The sequence below is a fragment of the Acomys russatus genome, chromosome 29, assembly GCF_903995435.1.
Source record: "Acomys russatus chromosome 29, mAcoRus1.1, whole genome shotgun sequence".
NCBI classification, from domain to species: domain Eukaryota; kingdom Metazoa; phylum Chordata; class Mammalia; order Rodentia; family Muridae; genus Acomys; species Acomys russatus.
The window spans coordinates 12,021,554-12,047,138 of record NC_067165.1 but is presented as its reverse complement, the minus strand read 5'-3'; the positions used below and the strand labels follow the sequence as shown (position 1 = coordinate 12,047,138).

The 25,585-nt window shown below is 50.5% G+C and overlaps 2 protein-coding genes across 3 annotated transcripts; one reads left to right on the top strand and one right to left on the bottom strand.

The window, feature by feature from the left end:
- Nucleotides 1-1,295: 1,295 nt before the first annotated feature.
- Pomgnt1 (protein O-linked mannose N-acetylglucosaminyltransferase 1 (beta 1,2-)) lies at nt 1,296-11,301 on the bottom strand. 2 transcript variants are annotated; one of them, XM_051171928.1, is made up of 22 exons: nt 11,232-11,301; nt 10,610-10,779; nt 9,895-10,009; nt 9,655-9,773; nt 9,216-9,281; nt 9,015-9,128; nt 8,160-8,277; nt 7,883-7,981; nt 7,604-7,731; nt 6,972-7,042; nt 6,068-6,143; nt 5,822-5,905; nt 5,700-5,741; nt 5,448-5,506; nt 5,130-5,202; nt 4,913-5,041; nt 4,706-4,831; nt 2,658-2,722; nt 2,410-2,454; nt 2,041-2,176; nt 1,564-1,673; nt 1,296-1,477 (listed from the first exon to the last, which is right to left on the bottom strand). In XM_051171928.1, the coding sequence occupies exons 2-22, from the start codon at nt 10,727-10,729 to the stop codon at nt 1,390-1,392; spliced, it is 1,983 nt and encodes a 660-aa protein (XP_051027885.1). In that variant the 5' UTR covers nt 10,730-10,779; nt 11,232-11,301; the 3' UTR covers nt 1,296-1,389. The 2 variants fall into 2 exon arrangements, with proteins under 2 accessions (XP_051027885.1, XP_051027886.1); XM_051171929.1 differs by lacking the exons at nt 10,610-10,779; nt 11,232-11,301 and adding an exon at nt 10,219-10,572.
- A 3,954-nt stretch (nt 11,302-15,255) lies between these two features.
- On the top strand, nt 15,256-25,084 carry Lurap1 (leucine rich adaptor protein 1). The gene is made up of 2 exons (XM_051171939.1): nt 15,256-15,601; nt 24,559-25,084. Exons 1-2 carry the CDS (start codon nt 15,404-15,406, stop codon nt 25,072-25,074), a joined length of 714 nt encoding a protein of 237 aa, XP_051027896.1. The 5' UTR covers nt 15,256-15,403; the 3' UTR covers nt 25,075-25,084.
- The last annotated feature ends 501 nt before the right edge of the window (nt 25,085-25,585 follow it).

Sequence of the window (25,585 nt, the reverse complement as noted above, 5' to 3'; positions counted from 1 at the left end):
CCATGCTGTCCATTTTCCAGTGACTAACTTAGGCCTTTCTATGCTTGTTTGAGTTACTAGCCTCTTGAGAATCTTAAAAAAAACAAAACAAAACAAAACAAAACAAAAACACAAAACCATGGCTCTTTTCTCCAGAAAAACATCCCTATATGGAATTCTGCACACAACCAGATGGCCAGACAGGCGGTGATGGCGCACGCCTTTAATTCCAGCACTCGGGAGGCAGAGTCAGGCGCATGTCTGGGAGTTTGAGGCTAGCCTGGTCTATAAAGTGAGTCCAGGACAGCCAAGGCTACACAGAGAAACACTGTCTCAGGAAACAAACAAACAAACCACACCAGACGGCCACAGACACCCTTGCCCCTATGTCTGCCTGCCCAGATAATCAGCTCCCACACCCCTGTGGCCTACACTGTGTCTGGCCCAGCCACTTCCCTGCTCTCTCCCATTCCCTCACCCACTGCCACTCATCTGTTTTGGGCTCTCTTAGCTATTTCTGGGGACAGGTGCTGGGTCCAGACAAAGAAACAAAGAACCAGCCTGATAGTAAAACGGCGAGGAAGGGATGTAAGATGGCTGCTTGGCGCTAAGGCCCAAGAAGGAAAGGGATAAAGTCAGGTGGTCCCAGGGAGGAGCCTGTTTAAAACAATAAAAACAGAAGGTTTGAAGCTTGAGACTTGGGCATCCCCTGGTGGCCAAATGGCTTCACACAGAAGATAAACTATGGCAGACAGTAAAAACAAAAAAAACAAAAAAAAAAACCACCATGTGACCTTTCATCCAAATGATTCTCTCCCTCAACACCACGCCGTGCTCCCCACAAAACACACTTCAGAGGTTTTCTCCTTTTTTAATCAATGATCACCTTTATCCAGCTTTGGAAATCTGGACAAAGAGAAGGCTGAGAGGAGGCCTGGTCCAGTGTCTAAGGGTCTCTGAGTGAGTCTGTCAGCACACGGGCCCCAGATAGGCCTGTCCATCAGCTGGGCACAGCAGTTTCCTGAGTATGAGCCAGTCCCACCCTCAGGGCAGCATCCTGGCCTAGAGAGGAGTAAAGGCCCCAGGTTGGGCCTATTCCCAAGGCCCTCAGGACAGTCAATAAATAGGTTCTGAGCCAGGCCTGGGAGGACGGGGTGTGAAAGAGCGGATCAGTTACCCAGGGATCCCAAAGAGGTCCTGGGTACTCCCCTGCCCTTCTCCAACAGGAAGTAAATAAATAGACCTTAAACTCAGGAACAGGGGTGTTGGAGGGGATCCTTCCCATAAGAGTTAGTAATTAAACCCATGTTAAAAACAAACCAGCATCTACAAAATCCTACAGGATAGGGCAGCGGGCTAGCCTGCCTGGGGGTACACAGTACCCAGCCCTGCAGGGTCCTGGAGGAGGCTTCATGTTTGTTCAGCAGCCCCTGGGGCTCCTTCTTCCTTTGGGGGTGGCTCCAGGAAAATGGGGGTGACTGATGGTGGCTTTTTCACTCTGAAACGTAACAGAAGAATGATACAGAGGCAAAGACATGCTTCAGCCCCAGGAAGCCTTTCCTACAGCAGAAGAGGGTGACTCACGAGTAAGGAGAGGCTGGGACCCCCACCACCAAGAAGTGGTTCTTCTTCCGAAATAATCTCCATAGGCCCCGGTGGTTGCCACGAACATCCAGGTCCCAAATATGGAGGCACTGGCAGAGACAGAATATGGGAAAGAGCTGGTCAGGAAGCTGTGGAGACGGTCCTCTGAGGGTCTTGCAGCTGCCTCAGTCTTCATGAGGAAGCATCCTCTGGAGTATGAATTTGAGCAAAGGGTTAGAAGAGAGGCTCTTTTGTAGACCAGGCTGAGCTTGAACTCATGGGGATCCACCTGCCTCTGCCTCCCAAATGCTGGGATTAAAGGCGTGCGCAACCACACCATCATACCCAGCCAGGAAGTGAGGTTCTTGGGTAATGAGAAGGTTCTGAAGTTTAAAAGTCTACAACAAAGGACTGTCACTAGTTGGGACAGCACATGCTTGGTGGAGGGTACTCCTGAGATAGGTGAGGCACTGGCACCTTGGCAAGCTGAGTCCAGGTGGTGAAGTCATCATCTTTCTCCATTCGGATAAAAGCCACATAAGTATGGCCCTCTGTGTCTGGCAGGAAGGAGTCTTCACAAGGGTCCTTGCTGTGGTCCAAAACCTCTGCCTCACTGCATTGGGGGTAGAAAAGTGAGGCCAAGACAGGACATACTTCCTAGAGGTGACACACAGGGTCCGGGGCTTGAGTAAATGCTCTGTTGCTACCATCTTGGGGTTCTTAATATTGTTTGTACTAGAGACCCGTGGCTTTCATTTTCTATAGTGCCCATCGATTGTGGCACCAAGAAAGCCAGCATTTGAGTCCTTACTCCCTGCCAGGTGTCCCGGTTGTCCTAGGCCATACCTGAGCAGCCTGTGAATTTCCACTTCATAAGCTTCTTTCTTCAGACTGAAGGGGAAGAAGAAATGAATCAAGAGAAGGAGAGGCCCCCAGGTTCACGGAAAAGAATGGGCAGGGCAAAGGGTCACATGGGGAAAAGGCACAGCCGGTCTGAGGCAAAGACCCAAAAGGCCCTAGACAGGAAAGAACTAGCAAGGACCGGTCTTCAAACCTTCAGGTATCCACCCCCTTCAGCTGCTGCCAGTCTCTACCTGTCCACATTCCTGAGCTGGACACCTGGAACTGTGTTGAACTTGTGCTTCTTGAAGTAGGCCTCCTGAAACAGGAATGAGGATACGCATCGGGCTCGCTTTAGCCGGGCCAGCGTGCTCGCTGACCTGCTACAGATCTACAAGGCCCGAAACAACAGAGTCCTAAGCCTGGCGAGCGCCCTGTGATCTCCTCCAGACTCTCCATCTTCTTTGGCAAGCTCTTACTAGCTTTAATGTGGGTCAGTCCCTCGGCTCATACAAGTGACCCATGAACTAGTCCTGTTCTCACTGGTTTTCCCCAGCTTTGCTGCAGAGCCTTAGAAGTAAAGAAAGACGGAGGCAGGAGGATCAGAACCTCAGCCTCAGCTACACAGTCTGGAGACAGGTGGGGCTACAAGAGATTCTGCCTAAGAAAACAAAAGGGGGTCAGGTGGAGACATGCAGATAGACACATACACAGAAACAGAGACAGACAGACAGACACGCAGAGACGGCCCTTCTGCGGGATGCAGCCAATAGCAGGTCAGAAGGAAGCAAGCTGCTGACTCAAGTTCTCTGAGTGACCTGAAGAAGCACTGTCCTTCCTTGGGAAATACGGCTTTTATTAGCTTCCTCTGGGGGTCTTTTTGGCTTCTAGCAGGTTCCAAATTAAATACATTCCTTTCAGCTGGACTTTTCTTTTTTAAAAAATTATTTATCTTTTAAGCCGGGTGTCGTGGCACACGCCTTAATCCCAGCACTCAGGAGGCAGAGGCAGGCAGAGCTCTGTGAGTTCGAGGCCAGCCTGGTCTACAAAGGGAGTTCAGGACAGCCAAGGTTACACAGAGAAACCCTGTCTCAAAAAAACAAACAAACAAACAAACAAACAAAAAACAAAAGAAAGAAAACCAAAAAAATTTTTATTTTTATTTTATGTACATTGGTGTTTTGCCTGCATGTCTTATCTGTCTGTGAGTGTGTCAGGTTCCTGAAATCACACAGTTGTGAGCTGCCCTGCCATGTGGGAGGGAGGTGGGTGCTGGGAATTATACCCTGGTCATCTGGAAGAGTCGTCCATGCTCTTAAGCACTGATCCATGTCTCCAGCTCTCAGCTGGACTTTCTTTTTTTCTTTTTTTAAGATGTATGTATGTATATATGTATGTATGTATGTATGTGTGTATGTATGTATGTGTGTATGTATGTATGTGTGTATGTATGTATGTGTGTATGTATGTATGTGTGTATGTATGTATGTATGTATGTATGTATATATGTATATATACAGTGCTTTGCCTGCTTGTACCCCTGCAGGCCAGAAGAAGGCATGAGGTCACACAATAGATGGCTGTGAGCCACCATGTGGGTGCTGAGAATTGAACTCAGGACCTATAGAGAGCAGTCAGTACTTTTAACTGCTGAGCCATCTCTTCTAGTCCTCAGCTGGACTTTCAAATGCACTTTCTTTCTTTTTTGGCTTTTTGAGACAGGGTTCCTTTGTATAGCTCTGGCTGTCCTGGAACTCTGCTGACCAGGCTGGCCTCGAACTCATAGAGACCCACCTGCCTCCCAAGTGCTGGAATTAAAGGTATGCATCACCATGCCTGGCCTTTTTCTTTTTCCTTTTTTCTTTCTTTATTTCTGAAACAGGGTTTCTCTGTGTAGCCCCTGGCTGCCTGGAACTAGCTCTGTGGACCAGGCTGGCTTTGAACTCACAGAGATCCGCCTGCCTCTGCCTCCCAAGTGCTGGGATTAAAGGAATGTACCACTACTGCCCGGCTGTTGTTTTTGTTTTCTGAGGCTGGGTTTTCACTTTGTAGCTCAGATCACCTCAAACTAATGCTCTTCCTGCCTCAGCTTCTCAAGTGCTGGGATCACAAGGCTTGTGAGCTACGTTTGGCCCTTGGCAGGTGGCATTTTTTATCTTCACCTTACAGACAGAGAGGCTGACAAAAGCAGAGCAGTAACTCCCGCAGACTGACACGGCTAGTCAGTGCCGGGGCTAGGCTCCACAGTCCATGTCCTTGACCATACGTCATATAGCGCCCTACTTCCTAAGACCCCACTCACATGGAAGTAGCCATTCATGTTGAGGCCCACGATGCCAAAGTGGTAGGATCGGGACACATCTGGGATGATGCACTCTCGGCCCCGGCGCTGTTCCGGCATCCGCATCCACATGTCCCAGTCCCACAGCTGAGATCACAGAACATTATGAAGGCTACAGGTTTGGGATTGACAGGGATTCCAGCCCATTCGCCCTGTCCTGCTGGGTACCTTTTCTGGTGTGGGCCACTTGGGCTCAAGCTCCTCCTTGTATAAAGATCTCCTGAGCACCCATCCCAAGCCAGGCATGGTCTCCACACGGTACAGTAGTGCTGGATCCTCAGCCGTGTGTTCATACCCCTAAGGACAGGGAGTGCCACAGGAGGCATTAGCTCCAGGCCCTGACAGAGTCCCACGCTGACAACTAACCCCTGGCCACCCAGCCTACCTGGTCATTCCAGGCAGAAATGCAGTACAGGCTGTCATCTTCCTCCAGCAGGTGGATGGACTGGCTCAGGAAACTGAGAAAGCCGGAGTTCGAGAGTTCAGCATCAACACCATGACGCTGAGCCCCACCGCCTCCACTCCTCCTTTCTACCTTCTGTACAAGCTCAGCACCTGCCCTCCTAGCAAGGCAAGCTTTCCCCCGACTTCTGAGTGCATTCAAAGCTCCCCAAGGCACCTCACCACATCCTTCCTGGAGACCCAGTCAAATATAGAAGTCCCAAATAGTTTATGAGCAGTTGAATGGTGGGCTACTCGTCACCTGAAAAAATCCACAGCGATGTCCAGGTCCTCTTCCAGAACCACAGCAAACTTGGCCTCCTACAGAAACAGGAGGGACCATAGTGGTTCCAAGGAGGCTGCTCCCATCCATGGCTTTCTGTCTCCAGCCCTAATGTTCAGCCACTACCCACCCCATCTTTCAGATCAGAAGGGCTAAGCCAGGTGAGGGAGAAGTTTTCTCCATAACATAATTTCTCTCCACAGACCCAAGGGTTGTATCCATGGTACTCACCGGAAATAGGTTGAAGGTGGCAGTGAGGCTGGCCTTGTAGTGCTGGTGGGGAATTGGACACATGAGATTTGAGGCAGAGGGTGGGACCAGGTCTCCGCCCTCCCACCCTTGCCAAGGAGTACCTGAGACACCCGCGCGTTCTTGATGCTGATAGGAGTGTGCTGGATGCCCCTCAGACCAAACAGCGCCACCACATCCATGGGCTCCTGGGGGCATGGGCATCGGTCACTCTGTGTGTTACCTTCCCCTCCTCTGTGGCTCCCACATGTCAAGCCTCTCATATTTCACAGGCCTCACTAATGATCACAGCTACCTAGAACCCACAGGCTTGTGTCCTGCTCTGCCTGAGGCCCTCCAGCCCCACTCACCTCATAGTAGCCATCAATGAAGACCGTTATCATCTGTGGAGATACTCCTTGGGCTGAGAGCAAAGAGCGCAGCATCCTGGGGAGCCCAGGAAAACAGATTAGGGCTCTTTATCCTCTCAACTCACAACTCCCATGTTTATAAGCAGGCCCACATGTCCTGTGTTTACCCATGTGGAACAGGCCTAGCATCTGCTGCCTTTCTGCCTCCTATAAGAGTTCCTTGTATGAAAAAAAAAAAAAAAAAAAGAGTTCCTTGTATGAAGCCGGGCATGGTGGCGCACGTCTTTAATCCCAGCACTCGGGAGGCAGAGGCAGGCGGATCGCTGTGAGTTCGAGGCCAGCCTAGTCTACAAAACAAGTCCAGGACAGCCAAGGCTACACAGAGAAACTCTGTCTTGAAAAACAAAACCAACAACAACAACAAAAAAGAGTTTTTTGTATGGGGCTGGAGAGATGGCTTAGCATTTTAAAGCACTGGCTGCTCTTCCAGAGGACCCAGGTTCAATTCCCAGCTCCCACTTAGCAGCTCATAACTATCTGTAACTCCTGCTTCAGGAGATCCAACACCCTTACACAGACATATATGCAAACAAAACACAAATGCACATAAAATTTTAAAAATGAATTAAAAAAAAAAAGGTCAGGTGTAGAGGTGCATGCCTTTAACTCTAGTACTTGGGAGGCAGAGGCAGGCAGATCTCTGTGAGTTCGATGTTAGCCTGGTCTACAAAGGGAGTCCAGGACAGCCAAGGCTACAGAGAGAAACCCTATCTCAAACAAAACAAAGAGAGAGAAAGGGAGAGGGAGAGGGAGAGTGTTCCTTGTACAGGAAGGAGAGCTAAGCACCCACCCACTTCCTGAGCACCCCTGTTCAGTGTTGAGTACAGCCCACTTCCAGGCTTACCTGTACAGGTAATTGGGTCGGTTTCCTGCAATGACAGCCACAGGCACATTGAGGACCTTATTGTCTGGAAGCTGTGTGAGAAACAGACTTAGCTTCCCTTTCTCCCTTCCAGCTAGAACCTCCATTTAGGGGAAGAAGTGCCAGTGCAGGGAAGGGCCTCAGAGAGACAGTGAGGGGCCTCAGAGAGACAGTGAGGGGCCTCAGGGCAGACAGTGAAGGGCCTCAGGGCTGACAGTGAGGGGCCTCGGGGCAGACAGCGAGGGGCCTCAGGGCAGACAGTGAGGGGCCTCAGGGCAGACAGTGAGGGGCCTCAGAGAGACAGTGAGGGGCCTCAGGGCAGACAGTGAAGGGCCTCAGGGCAGACAGTGAAGGGCCTCAGGGCAGACAGTGAGGGGCCTCAGGGCAGACAGGGAAGAGCCAGGGGTCTTTCTTGTTTTTGTCTTTCCACACACAGTCCAACTCAACCCTGGTAACACGGCTTGCCTCACCCCAGCCTGCCTTCAGCGTTCAGTACACATACACCCTTAGTTCCTACCAGGTCAAGGTGGAGAAAAATCTAAGCTGTGGCTTGTTCCTAAGGCCCTTTGCTAAGCTGGAAGGAGTCCAAACCTCACTATTTTGGCCCCACTTACCGGGTCAGGGCTGAACTCAATGGGTGTTGGGTCCTTGCAGCTGCATACGCTCCCATAGCCCTCAACTTTGCTGCAGAAGCGCCTGCGGCGGCGGTTCAGCTCCGTATCTGCCCAGTGACACTCAGCCTCTAAGGGAGGAAGTTGACAGCGTGAGGGCATGATACCAGCTCCGCTGGGGAAGACCCAGGCACACCGTCAAGGAAAACACAGCCTCAAGGAGGATCCAAATGCCCATTCTCTGCTCAAACATTACCCGAGCCCAGCCCCCACTAACCCCACCTTCAGCCGAGCTCAGTGGCACATCTGTCTTCAGCAGGACAGGGTCACCCCAGGAGGAGAGGGCGGGAGACTTAGAATGTTTCTCACCAAGTACAGGACCTGACCAAAGGCAAGAATGAAGAAATATGAAGGCCCAGGCCTGAGGACAGGGTGTCTTCCCAACTCCTTGCCCCCTTTCACCCTAAGGACAGCCACCGACTCCTATATACTCCCACCCCACGAGATCCTATCTTACTGTTCTGCTCCTCCCTTGGTACCACAGGTTGGACAGCCGCACCTCCTTTTCGTCCCACGAAGGCCCATGTGTCCCTCCAGCCAAGAGCAGGGCCTGCCTGGCTTCCCAGGCTCCTCAGCAGAGCCTTGGCTGTGTCTTTGAGGTGGAAGGAGCCCTCATCCTGGAGGACCAAGAGAGATAGTCACCATGACTTGTGTGGGTTCAGGAGACCTGGCCTTATGGAGTACTGGGTACGTTTCAAGCACTTTTATTTAAGTTGGCTCACTGAATGACTTCAACAATACTCTTTGGGTTGTGGTTTGTTGTTGTTGTTTACCCTTTGGGTTTTTGTTTTGTTTTGGTTTTTCGAGACAAGGTTTCTCTGTGTAGTCTTGGCTGTCCTGGACTCACTTTGTAGATCAGGCTGGCCTCGAACTCACAGGAATCCACTTGCCTCTGCCTCCCGAGTGCTGGGATTAAAGGCGTGCGCCACCACCGCCCAGCCCCTCTTTCTTTTCTAACTCCATTGGCATCCTCGCTGTCCCTCAAGCTTGCCAGGTACTTCCCCACCTCAGGGCCTTTTGCACTGATCATTCCAGAAGTTTCTACCTGGGGACAGTCTTCCTTCAAACAACCTCCTGGCTTATTTCTCTCTTTTTCCAGTCCTTTATTCATACACTACTTCCCAATAAAGGCCTTCCCGGCCTAAGCTGCAGCCGCGTCCGTCATTCTGCCTCCTTATCTTCTGCCTTACCTGGCAGTACTGGCTGAGCTGACTGCTTTATTGCTATCTCTGGGATGTGAGCTCCAAGGAGTGGACTGGAACTTGAACCACCTTTCTCTACAAGTTCTTCCTATTCCCCCGAGCAAAGTCAGAGCAAGGGGCTCAGAGAACAGAGCCAGGGAGACCTCACTGACCTTAACGGTGCAGATCAACACACGGCCGGGTGCCACCATGTTGAGGAACAGCACCATGGCCTCATCTTCATGAGGAGAGTACGTGTCAAATACACGCTTTGCCATCACATGACCCTGGCAGGAGCAAACCTCTTGTGAGATAGTGTTACCAGGAAGGAGGGTCCAGCTTCAGCCTTCTGGGTCCCCTATCCTTAAGCTCACCGTGGCCTGATTGAGGACAATAACATGGATGCCTCGGCCTTGCTCTCGGGCCTCATCTTCTAGCACCTACAGTGGCAGAAACAAAACCCAGCTTTTCACCCCTGGCATTCATGGTGGCTCCGTCTTATAAGCACAAAACACACCACGCCCGGCCACTATCTCTCTTTAACTCTGAATTTCCCATAATCCTCTACCACTGAGGCCATTGGGAAAGGCAAGTCCCATAACCCCAGTATCTAGCCCAAGACTGAAGGCAAAGGGACTAGGAATGGTTACGTAACAAGTAAACCAAGGTTGTTAGCTGCCTGCTTAAGCGCCGGATCACTTCTGAGACATCTCGTACACCTCTTCCTTCATCCTAACACGTGGAAGCCATTAGACAGAGGGCTGGAGCTCCCTCCACGGGCTGAACGGGGACCGAGGCTGTCGGCCCACTCACCGTGGTGCCATCCACTGCCACGTACACTTTGCTTCTACTTGAGTACACTTCTACATCCAGAACCCGTCGGGGACTGCTGCCTCTGCGCTGAGGGGACTCCAGGCGTCCTAGGGCCTCATCTGGAGAGGGAGTTGTCAGTAACGGGCATGGGTAACGTCTCCTCACTAGGGGATCTGCATGTCATTCCTGCCACGAGATCCCAGGACTCCCCCTCCCCCACCCTCAGCCAGGGGCCCCCACCATAGTCTTCTTCTGGTTCTGAGTCGTCACTGGCTTCGCTGATGGCTCTCCGAGTGTCTAGGATCAACTTGATGTTGACAATGACAGTCACCAGCAAGAAAAGCACAGCCCCTGTCTGAGTGGAAAGGTGGGGATGGCTGAGGCACACCCTCTCCAGATCGCAGAGGCTTCTGGAAAGTATGACCCTGGCTGTAGAGGACACAGGGAGAAAGAACCTGGGACCTGTCTCTTCTCTTCCGGGTTCTCAATCAGGACAGGAGTTTGTGGCCATCTGCCCCGAGAATTTCCCCCCTCACAGGTCTCCCTCCACCTGGCCCTCCCTACCCAGAGCTCTTGTGTTTTTCCATTTGAGTCCTTGACTTCTTTGGTCCCCTCCATAACTAGTTCCTAGAGATGGATTCAGGACCCGAGAACCACAGCGGAGAGTCAGAAGACACAGAACCTCGGTCACACTGCCTGACCGTTGGGTGTCAGGGGCAAAGCCCGCCTGACCAGACTTCTGGTTGCTGTTGGATGCCTAGGAGGTCAGACTCAGGTTCTGATTCCAGAATCCTGGGTCTATAAACCATTGCCTGAGAAAGACAGGGACGTACGGACGTTTCCCCTTCAGGGATCTGCTGCCTCTTCCTGGTGGCCAAGGCACTTAGTCAGTCCACAGCCTACGCTAGGGTGAAGTTAGGAGGCCAGCCTTCGGGACACACAGGACGTCATTTACCTGACAGAATCTCCGCAGGGCCCGCTGGTTTGTCAGTTTATACTTCCAGGTAAGATACCAGCTCCGTTTCTTCCTGGCCCCAAAGGGCTTGATGAGTGGACTAGGCTTCCAGTCATCCATACTGGATTAGGGAGTCACCCCTGTCCCGGCCAGTCCATGACTTAAGGAATCTGAAGGGACCGTAGAATCACATGGAGTAAGACGCTTCTCTCAAAAATCTAATCCCTTCTGGTGAGACGAGGACTTCTTAGTAACACTTCTCTCAACAAACTGCTCGGCTGTGTGACCTAGGCAACTGGCTCAACTTCTCTGGGTCTGGCCTGAAAGGAGTTGGATCAACTGAAAATTCCCAGAGGCTGGAAGGACTGAGTTCAGGCTCAGGGCCTCAGAGGCGGAGGCCAGAAACTCAACTCTCACGATTCCTCAGTCCCTTAAAAAGGTCCAAATCCCAGTCCTGGGGTGGACCAGTGACAGCGACCTCCCGGCGCCCCATTCCTTCACCCTCGCCCCATCCCATCTGTCTCAGCCCCTCTCCTCCCAGGGGCTCAGGGACGCCGGAGGCTTCCGAAGCCCCCACCTAGCCTGCATCACCCCTCTGGGACCCGCATCCAGAGGCACTCACGGCTCAGGGGCCCCGGGCCCCGCTCGGGCCGCGCTCGGGCCCGCACAGCTCGGCCCAGCGCGCCGCGGCCTCCGCCTCCTCCATGCCGCTCGCGCCCCGCCCCGGCCCCGGCCGGCCCGCCCCGTCGCTTCCGCCGCCGCCGCCGCCGCCGCGGGGTGAGAGGGCGGCGGGCGGCGCTTAGGGCGGCGGCGGCGGCCGCGGCCGGGCGTCTGCGGCGTGCGCTTCCTCTCCTGCGGCGTCCCAGCCGGCGCGAGCACGTCCCCCGCACCGCCGAGCCCGGAGCCAGCGGCTTGCCGGGGCCTCGGGCCGGCGCACTGGGCGCTCCGGGATCCGAGGGCTGCAGCGCGAGGCCTGGCCGGCCCCCCGCAAGGCTGCTTCCGGCCGGAGGAGGAGAGGGTTAGGAACCTGCTCCTCGACTGTTTGGAGCCCTGGCCGTTAGTCAACTAAGCCATGAGTGATAGGCGCTGTGGCTACCCCATTCTTTAAAGAGAAACTAAAAATTATTTTTCGTATTTTCGTTTTTCGAGACAGGGTTTACTCTCTGGCTGCCCTGGAACTCTGTTTTGTAGACCTGGCTGGCCTCCCGAATGCTGGCATTAAAGACATGCTCCACCACGCCCAGCAATAGCAATGAATTTATCTATCTATCTATTTATTTCTCTCCAAGTTTTACCTCCCTCCTGCATGGAGTGTTGGTATCTTTCAACATGGTAACAGTGCTTGTCAGGTTGGGTGTGGTGGTGTACGCAGGTAGAGGTGAGCGAAGATGCTAAGCACTCACCCTGGTAGCTGACTTGTGCATTCCCAACACTCAGGAGGCTGAGGCAGGAGGATTGCCATAGATTCAAGGCCAATTTGATCTACAATGTGAGACCCAGGACAGCCAAGATTTTTTTTTAAAATTTACTTATTTATTATGTATACGGTGTTCTGCCTACATGTGTGCCAGCATGCCAGAAGAGGGCATCAGATCCCATTATAGATGGTTGTGAGCTACCATGTGGTTCTAGGAATTGAACTCAGGACCTCTGGAAGAGCAGACAGTGCTCTTAACCTCTGAGCCATCTCTCCAGACCCCCAGTATTATAAATAAATAAATTCAGAAATAAAACAAGGTTTTTGTTGTTCTTTTGCAAGTTCTTTTTGTTTGTTTTTTTGTTTGTTTGTTTGTTTTGGTTTTTCGAGACAGGGTTTCTCTGTGTAACAGTCCTGGCTGTCGTAGACTCACTTTGTAGACCAGGCTGGCCTCAAACTCACAGTGATCCTCCTGCCTCTACCTCTCGAGTGCTGGGATTAAAGGCGTGCACTGCCACCACCCAGCTTGTTTTGCAAGTTCTAAAATCCAACAAGCAAAAGTTCTCACAGTTTCTGGCCCTCTTCTTTGCCCAAGCTTGCTGTCCATGAGATCCGTCATCCACTCATGATCCAGATTCTCAAACCCACAAGTCCCTTCTGGCCTTCAGGCTCTCCTCTGTCCACCTGCCTGCGGTGCCTCTCTGCTGGACCCAGAGGCTCACAGCCATTGGCATCATCTCCACCTGCCCTCAGATCTCCTTTGGATTCCCTTCCTTGGTAAATTGTATCGAGCCATTTGACTAGAACTCCCTTTGTCTTTTCCCAGTGATGTCAGTTGAAATCAACTGTCATGATAGTTGAAATAATTTGCTTTAAACAAAACAAAACAGAAAATATTGTGAGTTCGAGGCCAGCCTGGTCTACAAAGTGAGTCCAGGACAACCAAGGATACACAGAGAATCCCTGTCTCGAAAAAAAAACCAAACCAAAAACCAGTATTGAATACCATTTGAAATGAATGAGTTAATCAGTCGTGCAATTCTTTCACGTGTGCCTGTTATGATCACGTCTTCCCCAGCCAGCCAGCCCAGGCACTTTGGGTTGGTTTCGGTTTCTAGCTAGTCTTCTTGACTTACAGTTTTGCTTCGATCTTCCTTCCTCCTTGAAAAGTCCAGAGTAAGCTGGGTCTGGTGGCGCACGCCTTTAATCCCAGCACTTGGGAGGCAGAGGCAGGCGGATCTCTGTGAGTTCAAGGCCAGCCTGGTCTACAAAGTGAGTCCAGGACAGCCAAGGCTACCCAGAGAAACCTTGTCTTGAAAAACCAAAATAAATAAATAAATAAATAAATAATAAAAAAGCATCCATATATTCATGGGAAGTCAGTATATAATATTTCAATTTAGAAGGAGTAGTGAAAGACTGTTTAGAACTATGAGTGGTTAGATTAGAACGACGGCTCAGCAGTCACAAGCGCATATTGCTATCATAGCAGGGTCTGCATCAGTCCCTAACTGCTGCAGCAAATGGCTTACAATTGCCAGTAACCCCAGCTCTAGGGGGATCAAAGGTCTCTTCTGACCTCTGGGGGCACCTATACTTTACCTGTACATTTCCACACAGAGACACATACATATGTATGCAGCAAAAAACTAATGAATAAAAATCTAGAATTATGAGTAGTTAAAGAGGCGCAAACAAAAACTACAAAACAACAACAAAGTGAAAGTGGGTTGCCCCTGGGAAGTAGGCCCAGAGGTGTGAAAGAGTAGAGGGAAGGGGTGCTTTTTTTTTTTTTTTTTTTCTTTCATTTCATTTATTTTTGTTTGTTTGGTTCGTTGGTTTTGGTTCTTTGAAACGGGGTTTCTCTGTGTAACAGACCTTGGCTGTCGTGGAACTCACTCTGTAGACCAGGCTGGCCTCAAACTCACAAAGATCTGCCTGCTTCTGCTGGGGTTAAAGGTGTGTCCCACTGCTGCCTGAGGAAGAGGTACTTTTTCATTGTAAATCTTTCTGTAATGGTGGGCTGGGCTGGAAATGCTTGGATTAAAATCCCAAACAGAACAAAACAGTTTCTCATGGCTGCTCCTTACCTGTAGAATTAAGGCCAAATAGCTTAGTGTCCTGCTGGTGTTACTTAGTGTGTTCCTTGGAGGAGTAGCATGGCCACTCCCTCTAGCTTCTTAGAAATGCAAACTCCCAGGGCTGCAGAGGATAGCTCAGCAGCTAAGTGGGCAGGTAAGAGCGCATGCTGCTTTTAGAGAGGACCTTAGTTCAGTTCTCAGCACCCAAGCTGCACAGCTCACAATTGTTAAGTCCAACTTCCAGGGATCTGATACCCTCCTGTGGCTTCTTAGACACCTGTACTTGTGCGGTATGCCATGTGAATATACACACAAATACATGTAATCAAAATAGAAAATAAAATCCTTAAAAAGGATTTTAATCCCTATACTGGTAAGGCAGTGGCAGGTGGATCTCTGTGAGTTCAAAGCTGGCCTACTCTACATAGCAAGCAAGTTCCAGAACCCTCTCTGTACACACACACACACACACACACACACACACACACACACACACACAGTGCCAGGCACATGCCTTTAATCCAAGCACTCCTCGGGAGGCAGGGACAGAAGGATCTCTTAGTTTGAGGCTAGCCTGGTCTACAGAGTGTGTACTGGGCTACACAGAGAAATCTTGTCTTGAGGGTGGGGGTGGGGCAATGCAGGATCGCAGACCCTAACTTCCCAAGGTTTTCAGACGGTCCGTACTTAGAGGCAGGCATAGGAAGCACCTCCTTTGTAAACCCATGTAAAATCAAGATCAAGACCTGTAGATCCCTTCAATTTTAATAATGGTTGCTTCTCATTGGCCACGAGTATTGATCTTCTATTCTTCAATCTGATTTCTAAATGCTGGGAGGTGTTTTTAAACTGAGCGGCTATATTCTAGCCCCTGTAACAGACACAGCTCATCAGCAGAAAAGCCTTCCACACCCTCTACAGTCGTCTTAGCTCCGACTGGGGCATTCTACTTTTCATTCAGCAAACACTTATTAGCTTCCTGCTGTGCGCCTAGCTGGTGCCAACGTAGGGAGAAGGAACTGAGCTCTCTGAGGTCTTCAATTCCTAAAACAGGATTGCCCAGCCGCAAGCCATCCAGGGATAGAAGTTGTGTGCGCAGCACTCTGTAGCTCGCTCTCCCCGCCCCCCCCCCAACTGCGCGGCTTTTCTGAGCGTTACGGCGCCCTCCTCCTGCCCCCTGCGCGGCGCGGGCGGGGACCCACCGGTTTCACTCCGCGTTCGCAGCGGAGAACGGAGGACCCTAGAAAACTGGACCCCGAGGTCCAGGAGGCCAATCCTGTTCTGGTTTGGGCCCACATGGAGGGGACTGTGGAGTCCCAGACGCCTGACTTGAGAGACGTGGAGGGCAAGGTGGGCAGGAAGACCCCCGAAGGGCTGCTCCGCGGACTTCGAGGCGAGTGGGAGCTGGGAACCTCGGGAGACGGGCTGCTCCCGGGGGCACCCAACACCGGCCACGGCCTGGGGGACAAGATCATGGCGCTGAGGATGGAGCTGGTGAGTGTGGGTGCTACAGGCCACGGAGACGGGGTGCTCTATATAGGGCCGTTTGTAGGGACAGGCTCAGGTTCCCAGAGTTAGGGTGGAGGGGATGGTCCCTCCTAGATCAATCCATACACCCTGGGTTGAAGGCCAAGTGAAGTGAGTAACGTCTCATTATTTGTCTCCCAAGGGTGAGTGAAGGGTTGATAGGTCCTGAGAACCGAGAGTAGGAGGCATAGCGCTTGGAAGTTTTCCCTGCCCAATAAGGGAGGAGGGAGGCAGAGGCTAAGCGGCAGCAGTAGCAACACACACACACACACACACACACACACACACACACACACACACACACACACACACACACACACACACACACACACACACACCTTAGTACAGCGCAAATTTTTCCCATCGGCATGGCGGGGGAGGGGGGGGGTGTCACCAATTTCCTCAGACCCGTATTATAAAGCAACTGTTTTCTCCCCCTTCCTCTGGCAAACAGGGGAAAGGTTTTGTTCTTAAGGCCCAGGGTGGTCATGTCAGGATTCAGGAAAAGAAAAAGAAGGGGGAAAAAAAAAAAGAGCTCTGGTGAGGTAATACCTGCTGGAAACTGCCTGCACTGGGGCACACTAAAACCGCGTCGCTTTCTAAGCGTCCCGCCGTCACCGAATTAACCGTTCTGAGACCTTCATAGAGACAGAGTAGCAACAAAGTTCAAGTTGGTTCTTTGCTTGGGGCTCAGTCTCCTTTCAGACTCCCACGGTCGCACCTGTACCTTCTTGGGGAGAAAGGGAGGAAACGCAGCACACCCCCACCCTTCCCTGGAGCTGTTGGTCTAGATTTTGAGCCAAAAGGGCAGCTGGGGCCCCAGCGGGCTCCCCTGGGGCACTGGTTCCGGTGAAAGAGATGAATTACACCTGCCACCAATTTGCAGCCAGGTCTGGAGAATTGAGGAATTGCCAGCTCCTCGTTGGCTCGGAACCAGAAACCCACAGTGACAGTCAGTAATAAGTGTTCCTGGGGCCCCACTGTGTGCACAACCTTGTGTCAAACAGGTCTGGAAGATAGAAGGACATGAGTTCTGGGAAAGCCAGCCCAGGTTTCTCTTTGTAGCCTTGGCTGTCCTGAACTTGCTTTGTAGACCAGGCTGGCCTCAAATTCAGAGAGATCCACCTGCCTCTGCCTCTGCCTCCCTGAGTGCTGGGATTACAGGTGTGTGTCAACATGCCTGGCTCTTTTGAAAGAATTTTAAGAAACTTTATGTGTTGGAGTATTTAGCTGGTTTTGTGTGTATGTGTGCCACATGCATGTCTGTTGCCCATGAAGGTCAAAGAGAGCATCAAATCCCTTGGGAGTGGAGTTATAAACGGTTGTGAGCCACTATGGGGCTGCTGGGAATGTGACATTGGTTCTTTCTGAGAACAAGTGCTCTTGCTGGGCTGGGGTGGCACGTGCCTTCAATTCAGTCCCAGCACAGGCAGGCTGATCTCTGAGTTTGAGGCCAGCCAGTCTACAGAGTGAATTCCAGGACAGCCAGGGCTACACAGAGAAACCCTGTTTCGATCCACCACCACCCCCAATCCCCCCCCAAAAACCCCAAGGGCTCTTGACTGCCGGCTACCTCTCTGCAGCCATTTTCTTCCCTCCTCCTGGAGGTGCTGAAACTGAGATTGAATTTAGAACCTTGGCCATGCTGAGGGAGCGCTCTGCAGCCCAGCTGTACGCCCACTCCTACATGCTTGGCCAGATAAGTGGTATTTCATAGATGAAGGGATTGAGGCACAGAGAAGTTAAGCAGCTGCCCAAGGTCACTCAAAGAAGTAAAGTTACGCTGGGCAGTGGTGGTACACGCCTTTAATCCCAGCACTCGGGAGGCAGAGGCAGGTGGATCTCTGTGAGTTCAGGGCCAGCCTGGTCTACAGAGCGAGTTCCAGGACAGCCAGAGGGTTACACAGAGAAACCCTGCCTTGGTGGGGGGGTGGGGGGGTGGGAGAAGTAAAGCTAAGGTTTGTGCCCAGATCATCTGACCTCATTTGTCATGAAGACCTGCTTTGTGCCAGATCCATTAAGCACATTTCATGTTACTAAAATGAGAAAAATTCCAACCACCCATGGGCTTGCTTCTCATACAAGGAGTCTGGAGGCCGGCTTAACCTCTGACTCTAGTTCTTTATAAACCTTAGGGGGGGGGGTAGGCTACATTTAACTTCGGGTTGCATCTCTTTTAACTTTTGGCCCATCGGGCCTGGGGGTCTGAGGCGTCCCATGAACAGTGCACTAGAAGAGTGAGAAGACCGCAGATGGCTCCTTTCTACCTCCTCAAGCCAGGTTAGCTCTGACTTCCCGTACTCTGTCCTACCCACTGGTTGACTGAAGAGCGAGGGCTGGGCGGATCGGAGGCCCGCAAGGCAGAAGTGACCAAAGCTCTCGGAGGACTGCCCTTCAGTTGTCCCACTCCCTGCTCTCCTCGAGTAGGAGCAGAGGCTTGTCTGCCCTTCAGGCCAAGGGTGGCCCTGCTTTTGGCTTCCTGCTCTTGCTTTGTTTCCCTAGTCATAAGTTGGGGAAAGAGCCAGATCCGGAGACGTGTGGGAATGGCGAACAATGGCGGCCTGCCTCCCAGTCCACCCAAAGAGCCGTTGCTGTGAGAAGCCACCTCCACAGAGCGGTGTGTGAAAAAGGGTTAGGCAAGGAGTGGGAGAGAGGCGTGGGTTCAAATCTTGTCTCTGCTTCTAGTGTGTTTTGTCTCTTCCTTGTCCGCAGGGCTTTTTACCCTTTGGTGTGGGGTGGGGGTGGGGAGTAGTTTTGGAACTAGACACCTGTTAAGAGCTTTTATTTTAGTGACCATAGTTAATCCCAAGAGTCGGTTACTGGGGATCTAGAAATTGGTCTGCAGGCTTTTACCCTGAGGCCTGATTTGGGTTGAGCAAAGAGGGAGCCCTGCCCGGGATACTTGGGCTGGGCAGAGTCTAATCGACACATGTGGAAGAGTAGGAAGCCTCCAGGGAAAAACGCTGGGTGGCCTCTATTTATCTTCTGCTCTATTTCCAAAGAGATGGCATGAAACGAGTTTCTTTTTTCTTTTTTCTTTTTGCCGAGAAAGCCTTCCGCTTCTATTCTGGGAGATGATGCTGTCACAGTTAGGGAATCCCTCTGTCACGGGATTAAAGAATCCGGTGGTGCTCAGGTTGGTTTCCTAAGCAACACAGTACTACTCAACCTCTCCGTTCTTGGGGACCACCAGAGAGATCTGTTAGTGAAGGCAAGAGAATCACAAAATCAAAGGACAGGTGCTCTGCTCCACCTCAGGCAGAGAACCTCAAATGAGTTGGGCGGGAACTGCTCTTAGGGAACTGATGACCTGAGGACACTGGGAAGGAGGAGGCAGCCTGAGGCTTGTACAGGAAGAGGAGCAGTGATGGGGGCTAGGGATGTGCTCGGCTCGCCTTGCATGCAGAAAGCCCGGAGCTGAATCTCCTCAGCACTAACATAGCACTGGGTGTGGCGGGGCATGCCTGTGATCCCCGCACTCTGGAGGTTAGGCAGCAGGATCAGAAGTTCAAGGGAAAAATGCTGGAATGAGGACCTGCCTCCCAGAAGAGCTGAGCAGGAGTGATGTGGTATCAGGTCTCAGTGTCAGGTGACAGTTAGAATTGGAGGAAGGGGCATCCTCTGGTTGGAATGCTTCTCTCCACTGTCTGGTCAAGTCCAGCCTAACCGGTCTTCGCTCAGGCCTTTCATCTAGGTGCGGGTTACGGCCCTTCTGGTATGCACAGTTTTCTGTAGTAGTTGTTTTCTCTACCATTTGTCACATGGAATTAAATAAATTATAGCTATTTTTTCTATGTTTCATTGTGTTGCTTGCTAATATGTGTAGACCATGTACATGACTGGTGCCTGCAGGTGTCACAAGAGGGCTAGCTGGGTGCTAGCTGGGCATGGTGGCGCATGCCTTTAATCCCAGCACTCAGGAGGCAGAGGCAAGCATGTCGCTGTGAGTTCAAGGCCAGCCTGGTCTACAAAGTGAGTCCAGGACAAGCAAACAAACAAAAAAAGGCTTTATATCCCCTGGAACTGGAGTTAATGATTGTTATGAGGCACCATGTGGGTGTTGGGAACTGAACCCGCATCTTCTTCAGGAACAGCAAGTGAAGCCAGGCATTGTGAGAGGCAGAGGAAGGTGCCCTTGCCTGTTAAGCTACCTTGCTGGCCCTCCAACTCCTTTTTAAAAATATCTTTTCATTTTGAAACAATTGTCTAGAATGTCCCTGATTTTGCAATTTTGCCTTTACCTTTTCAGAAGCTGGAATTACAATCTCTGACACAAACTGGGCGGTGGTGGTGGTACATCCCTTTAATCCCAGCACTTGGGAGGCAGAGAAAGACAGGTCTCTATAAACTGAAGGCCAGCCTGGAGAAACCTTGTCTCAAAAACAAACAAACAAAAAACAAAACAACAAATAAAAACTTGTGCCACCAGGCCCGTTTTTATATGAATTTGTTAACTTGGTTAAAAGGTAAAAGAAATAAATCTAAACTTAAAGCAATACTGTTAGAGGTGTGAGGACACACTTCTTTAATCCCAGGACAAGGCAAGGGTAAATAGAGTCTGACGCTAGCCTGGCATTCATAGTGAGTTCCAGGCCAGCCAGGGATACATAGTGAGATGTGACTCAAAACAACAACAGGGGCTGGAGAGATGGCTCAGAGGTTAAGAGCACTGGCTGTTCTTCCAAAGGTCCTGAGTTCAATTCCCAGCAATCTCATGGTGGCTCACAACTATCTATAATGAGATCTGGTGCCGCCTCCTGGTGTGCAGGTACACTTGTAGGCAGAATACTGTATAAATAATAACTAAATAAATCTAAAAGAAACCAAAAACAAAACAAAACAGCCAGGCAGTGGTGGTGCACACCTTTGCAGAGGCAGGTGGATCTCTGTGAGTTTGAAGCCAGCCTGGTATACAACAAGAGTCCAGGATAGCCAGAGCTCTGTTACACAGAGAAACCCTGTCTAGGGGGAAAAACAAAACAAAACAACAACAACAAATGTGACAGGATCTTGATTCATAATGAACTATGTTAGACTTAAGCTAGAGAGATGGACAAGAGTTAATAATATGACAGACTTTTGAATGCAGCTGCTGATGTGTTCAGATTTCATTCTCTCAGAGTGATGCAAAGCATCAAGGCAGGTTCAGATTTGTGCTTAAGGCTACCTCACAGGTGGGTGGTGGTAGCGCATGACTTTAATCCCAGCACTTGGGAGGTAGAAGCAGGTGAATCGCTGTGAGTTCGAGGCTAGCCTGGTCTACAAAGCAAGTCCAGGAACAGTCAAGGCTACACAGAGAAACCTTGTCTCGAAAAACCGAGAGAGAGACAGACACACACACACACACACACACACACACATACACACTGGAGATTACACTGGAGGTCACTCTTACTTTCAGGAGACTCTCTGCTTAGCTCTGCTTCCCTCAAGCCTTGTCACCCCAGTCTTCAGGGTACAGGGAACCAAGTTAGTGCCCACTTGATTCCTCAGCTCTCACCTCTTTTTGGCCCAGACTGTTTCCCAGCTAATACCTTACTAACTATCCTTTGCTTTCTAAGTCATAGAAAGTCACCATATCAGAAGAGTCTGGATTGGCCTAATACTTTGGCCAGGCATGGTGGTGCACACCTATAATCCCAGCACTCAGGAGGCAGAGGCAGGTGGATCATTGTAAGCTTGAGGCCAGTCTGGTCTACAAAGCTAGAACTGTCAAAGCTACACAGAGAAACCCTGTCTGGCGGGGGGTGGGGGGGGGGGGGGGGGGGGGGGGGGGAGAAATTTGAAGCCCATAGTCTTAGTTAGGCTTTCTTTTCTTTCTTTATTATTATTATTTTTTTTAGGTTTATTTATTTATTAGGTATACAATGTTCTGTTTGCATGTAACGCCTACAACCCAGAAGAGGGCACCAGATCTCATTCTAGATGGTTGTAAGCCATCATGCAGCCACCAGGAATTGAACTCAGGACCTTTGGAAGGACAGCCGGTGCTCTTAACCTCTGAGCCATCTCTCCAGCCCTATTTTTTTTTTTTTTTAATTTAAGATTTATTTATTTATTATTTATACAGTGTTCTGCCTACATGTGGGCCTACACGCCAGAAGGGGGCACCAGGTCTCATCAGAGATGGCTGTGAGCCACCATGTGGTTGCTGGGAATTGAACTCATGACCTTTGGAAGAGCAGCCAGTCCTCTTAACCTCTGAGCCATCTCTCTAGCCCCCCACCGCCATGGCAACTCTTATAAAGGAAAATATTTAATTGGGGCTGGCTTACAGTTTAGAGGTTTAGTCCATCACATCACTGCAGGAAGCATGGTAGAACGTAGGTAGACATGGTACCTACTACCATGTAGCTGAGAATTGTACATCTTGATCCACAGGCAGAAGGAGATTGAGACACACTAGGTATAGCTTGAGCATAGGTGACCTCAACGCCCACTCATTAGTGACATACTCCTTCAACAAAGCCACACCTACTCCAACAAGGCCACCCCTTCTAATGGTGCCACTCCCTATGGGATAAGCATTTAAACATACGAGTGTATTCTTTTTTTTTTTTTTTGGTTTTTCGAGGCAGGGTTTCTCTGTGTAGCCTTGGCCATCCTGGACTCACTTTGTAGACCAGGCTGGCCTCGAACTCACAGCGATCCACCTGCCTCTGCCTCCTGAGTGCTGGGATTAAAGGCATGCACCACCACGCCCGGCTCATACGAGTGTATTCTTATTGAAACCATCACAGACAGAATGATTTTGGATGTGTGTGTGTGTGTGTGTGTGTGTGTATTGAATTAGACATGCTGGGCAGATACTCTGCATTAACCCTAACTCTGGATTTGTAGTTTTTGAAAAGACGTCTCACACTAGCCTCAAACTCCTTTAAAGTTTTAAAATCTTTTGTTATTTTTATTTATGTGCCTGTGTGTGTGCCCATCAAGGTCAGAAAAGGGGGTTGGATTTTCTGGAGCTGTAGTTTTGAGAGGTTGTGAGTCACCCTGTGTGTGCTCTGGAACCAAACTCTAGTCCTCTGCAGGAGCCCTGAACACTTAACTGGTGTGCCATCTCCCTAGCCCCTGGCTTCAAACTCTTCATTCTCCTACCTCAGCCTTTTTGTTTGCCTGTTTGATTTTTGAGACAGGGTCTTACTATGAAGTCTTGGCTGGCTTGGAACTCACTTTGTAAGCAGGCTGTCCTTGAACTCACAGATATTCTCCTGCCTCTGTCTCCCAAGTGTTTCTGCAGCCTCTTAAGTGCTAGAGTTATATGCATGGACTGTCATAATCAGCCTTGTTTTGTTTTATTATTGTCTCATTAATTTTGAAACAGGGCCCCACGAAGCCCAGGCTTGTCTTGAACTGCCAACGTTGCTGAGAATGACCTTAACCTTCTGGTCCACTTGCTTCTGTCTCCTGAGTGCCTGCATTACAAGTGTGTATCATCATACCTAGACTATCTGGCTGGTGCCAGGGATGAAACTCAGGGCTTAGTGCATGCCAGGCAAGTGTTCTTTCCACTGAGCCATATCCACAGCCCTTTAGCCTCACATTTTATTTATTTTAACATTTTAAAAAATATTTATTTATTTTATTTATTGCATATGAGTGCTTTACAGAAGAGGGCAGCAGATCTCATTATAGATGGTTGTGAGCCACCATGTGGTTGCTGGGAAATTGAACTCAGGACCTCTAGATGAGTAGGTGGCGCTCTTAACCACGGAGCCATCTAGATGAGTAGGTGGCGCTCTTAACCACGGAGCCATCTCTCCAGCCCTTTGTTTTGTTTTTGAGACAGAGTTTCTCTATGTTATCTTGACTGTCCTGGACTCGCTTTGTAGACTAGGCTGGCCTCGAACTCACAGTGATTCGCCTGCCTCTGCCTCCCAACATATTTTAATTTTTAACATCTACTAAGACTCCACTGTAGAAAGTACACACCTGACAGTTTCAAAATCCTTGCTCCCATGCTGTGAAGTGAATGATTTAGTGTTATTTTTCAGTCAAGGACACTGAGGCTCAAAGAAAATAAGATAGATACTTACAGACATGTAGCTAATCTGTAGGAGAGTTGGTTTTGGCACGGAGTGGTGGGGTGATGGGGTGGCGCATGTCTTTAATTCCAGCACTTGGGAGGCAGAGGCAGGTGGATTGCTGTGAGTTTGAAGCCAGCCTGGTCTACAAAGTAAGTCCAGGACAGTCAAGGCTACACAGAGAAACCCTGTCTTGGGAGGAAAAAAAAAAGGAAAGCTGGAGCCGGGCGTGGTGGCGCACGCCTTTAATCCCAGCACTCGGGAGGCAGAGGCAGGCGGATCGCTGTGAGTTCGAAGCCAGCCTGGTCTACAAAGTGAGTCCAGGACGGCCAAGGGTACACAGAGAAACCCTGTCTCGAAAAACCAAAAAAAAAAAAAAAAAAAAAAAAAAAGGAAAGCTGGTTTTTGTTGTTGTTGTTGGTTGTGTGTGTGTGTGTTGGAGAGGGACAGGGAGAGGGAGGAGGGAGGGTGGTGGAGGGAGGGGGAGGGAGAGAGAGAGAGGGAGAGAGAGAGAAAGAGAGAGAGAGAGAGAGAAGAGAAGAGAAGACAGGCTAGCTTCAGGCTGAACTCAGAGATCCTCCTGCCTCTGCCTGGGTTAAAGGGGGTGCCACCACCTGGCTGGAAAGTTGGTTTTTTGTTTGGAGCCAGGGATGGAACCCAGGATTTCATACACAATAAGAAGCAAGTTATCCTCTACTGAGCTGTATGTATCTCCAACCTAGCTGAGCCCCATCTGAAAATTCAAACTGGAGTCTCTTTGCTCTAAGGGCCCTATTCCAGACCATTCTCTTTCCGCGTGAAAGTGAAGTGAGGCGGGCTGGACTACAAGGTTAGGGAAACACCTGGGGAAGCTCCTAGCCTGGAACCTGGAGCTAACAACGCCTTTTCTCACTTCTCCAGGCTTACCTGCGGGCTATCGATGTGAAGATCCTGCAGCAGCTGGTGACCTTGAACGAGGGTATCGAGGCAGTCCGTTGGCTGTTGGAAGAACGGGGAACACTGACCAGCCACTGCAGCAGCCTCACCAGCAGCCAGTACAGTCTGACAGGTGGAAGCCCAAGTCGCTCAAGGCGGGGCAGTTGGGACAGCCTGCCCGATACCAGTTCCGCTGACCGGCTGGATAGCGTCTCTGTAGGCAGCTTCTTGGACGCTGTGTCCCCCAGAGAGCAGGATGAACAAGGACTCCCTGGGCCTTCCTGTTCCGAGGTTGACTGGGTGAAGGTTATACCCAGCGAAGACAGGGCCAGGACTGATGTGGACATGACATCCACCAAGCTAGGGAGCTTAACCTGGAAGCTCCCAGGGGAAGAACTCCAAGGTGGACCACCTGAGCCACCAGAGGATGACGATGCCAGGCAGGGCTTTGAGGCTCCTTGGTACTGGGGACAGTGCCAGGATGATGTGACATTCTTGTAAAAAAAAAAAAAAAAAAGTTCTTACCCATTTGTACCTTCATGGCTCTTTCCACTTTTGGCCCAAGTCTCCCTCAGCTTTCCCTCAACCTCAGACTAGACAGAGGCTGTACTGGAATCAGTTGCCATGGAAGCCTGGCTTATCTTTCTCGTCCCTGGAGAGCCGCTGTATTTACCCCTCAATTATTGGGTCCCTAGAGCTATTTCCATAGAGACATTGACTCTAGAGGCCTAGCCTATAGCTACTGATGTAAGGGTATCTCCATGCCCCTCCCCATGCCATGTAGGGCCTCTCAGAAGTCACTGAAGAAGAGATAGAGGAATAGTTGCCTCATCCAAAGCCTAAGAGTCTGAGATGCCTCTTTTTAAAAGATGGAGATTGGAGGAGGGACATTCAGGGCCAAACCTCCATGGATTGGCCCTCCTAGATAACCTTGGAATTGAGAGATTGACCATTTCCTGCCTTCTTAGTGATGTCATTTCCTGTCATGATACCTGAGGAGTAATTCCTGTAT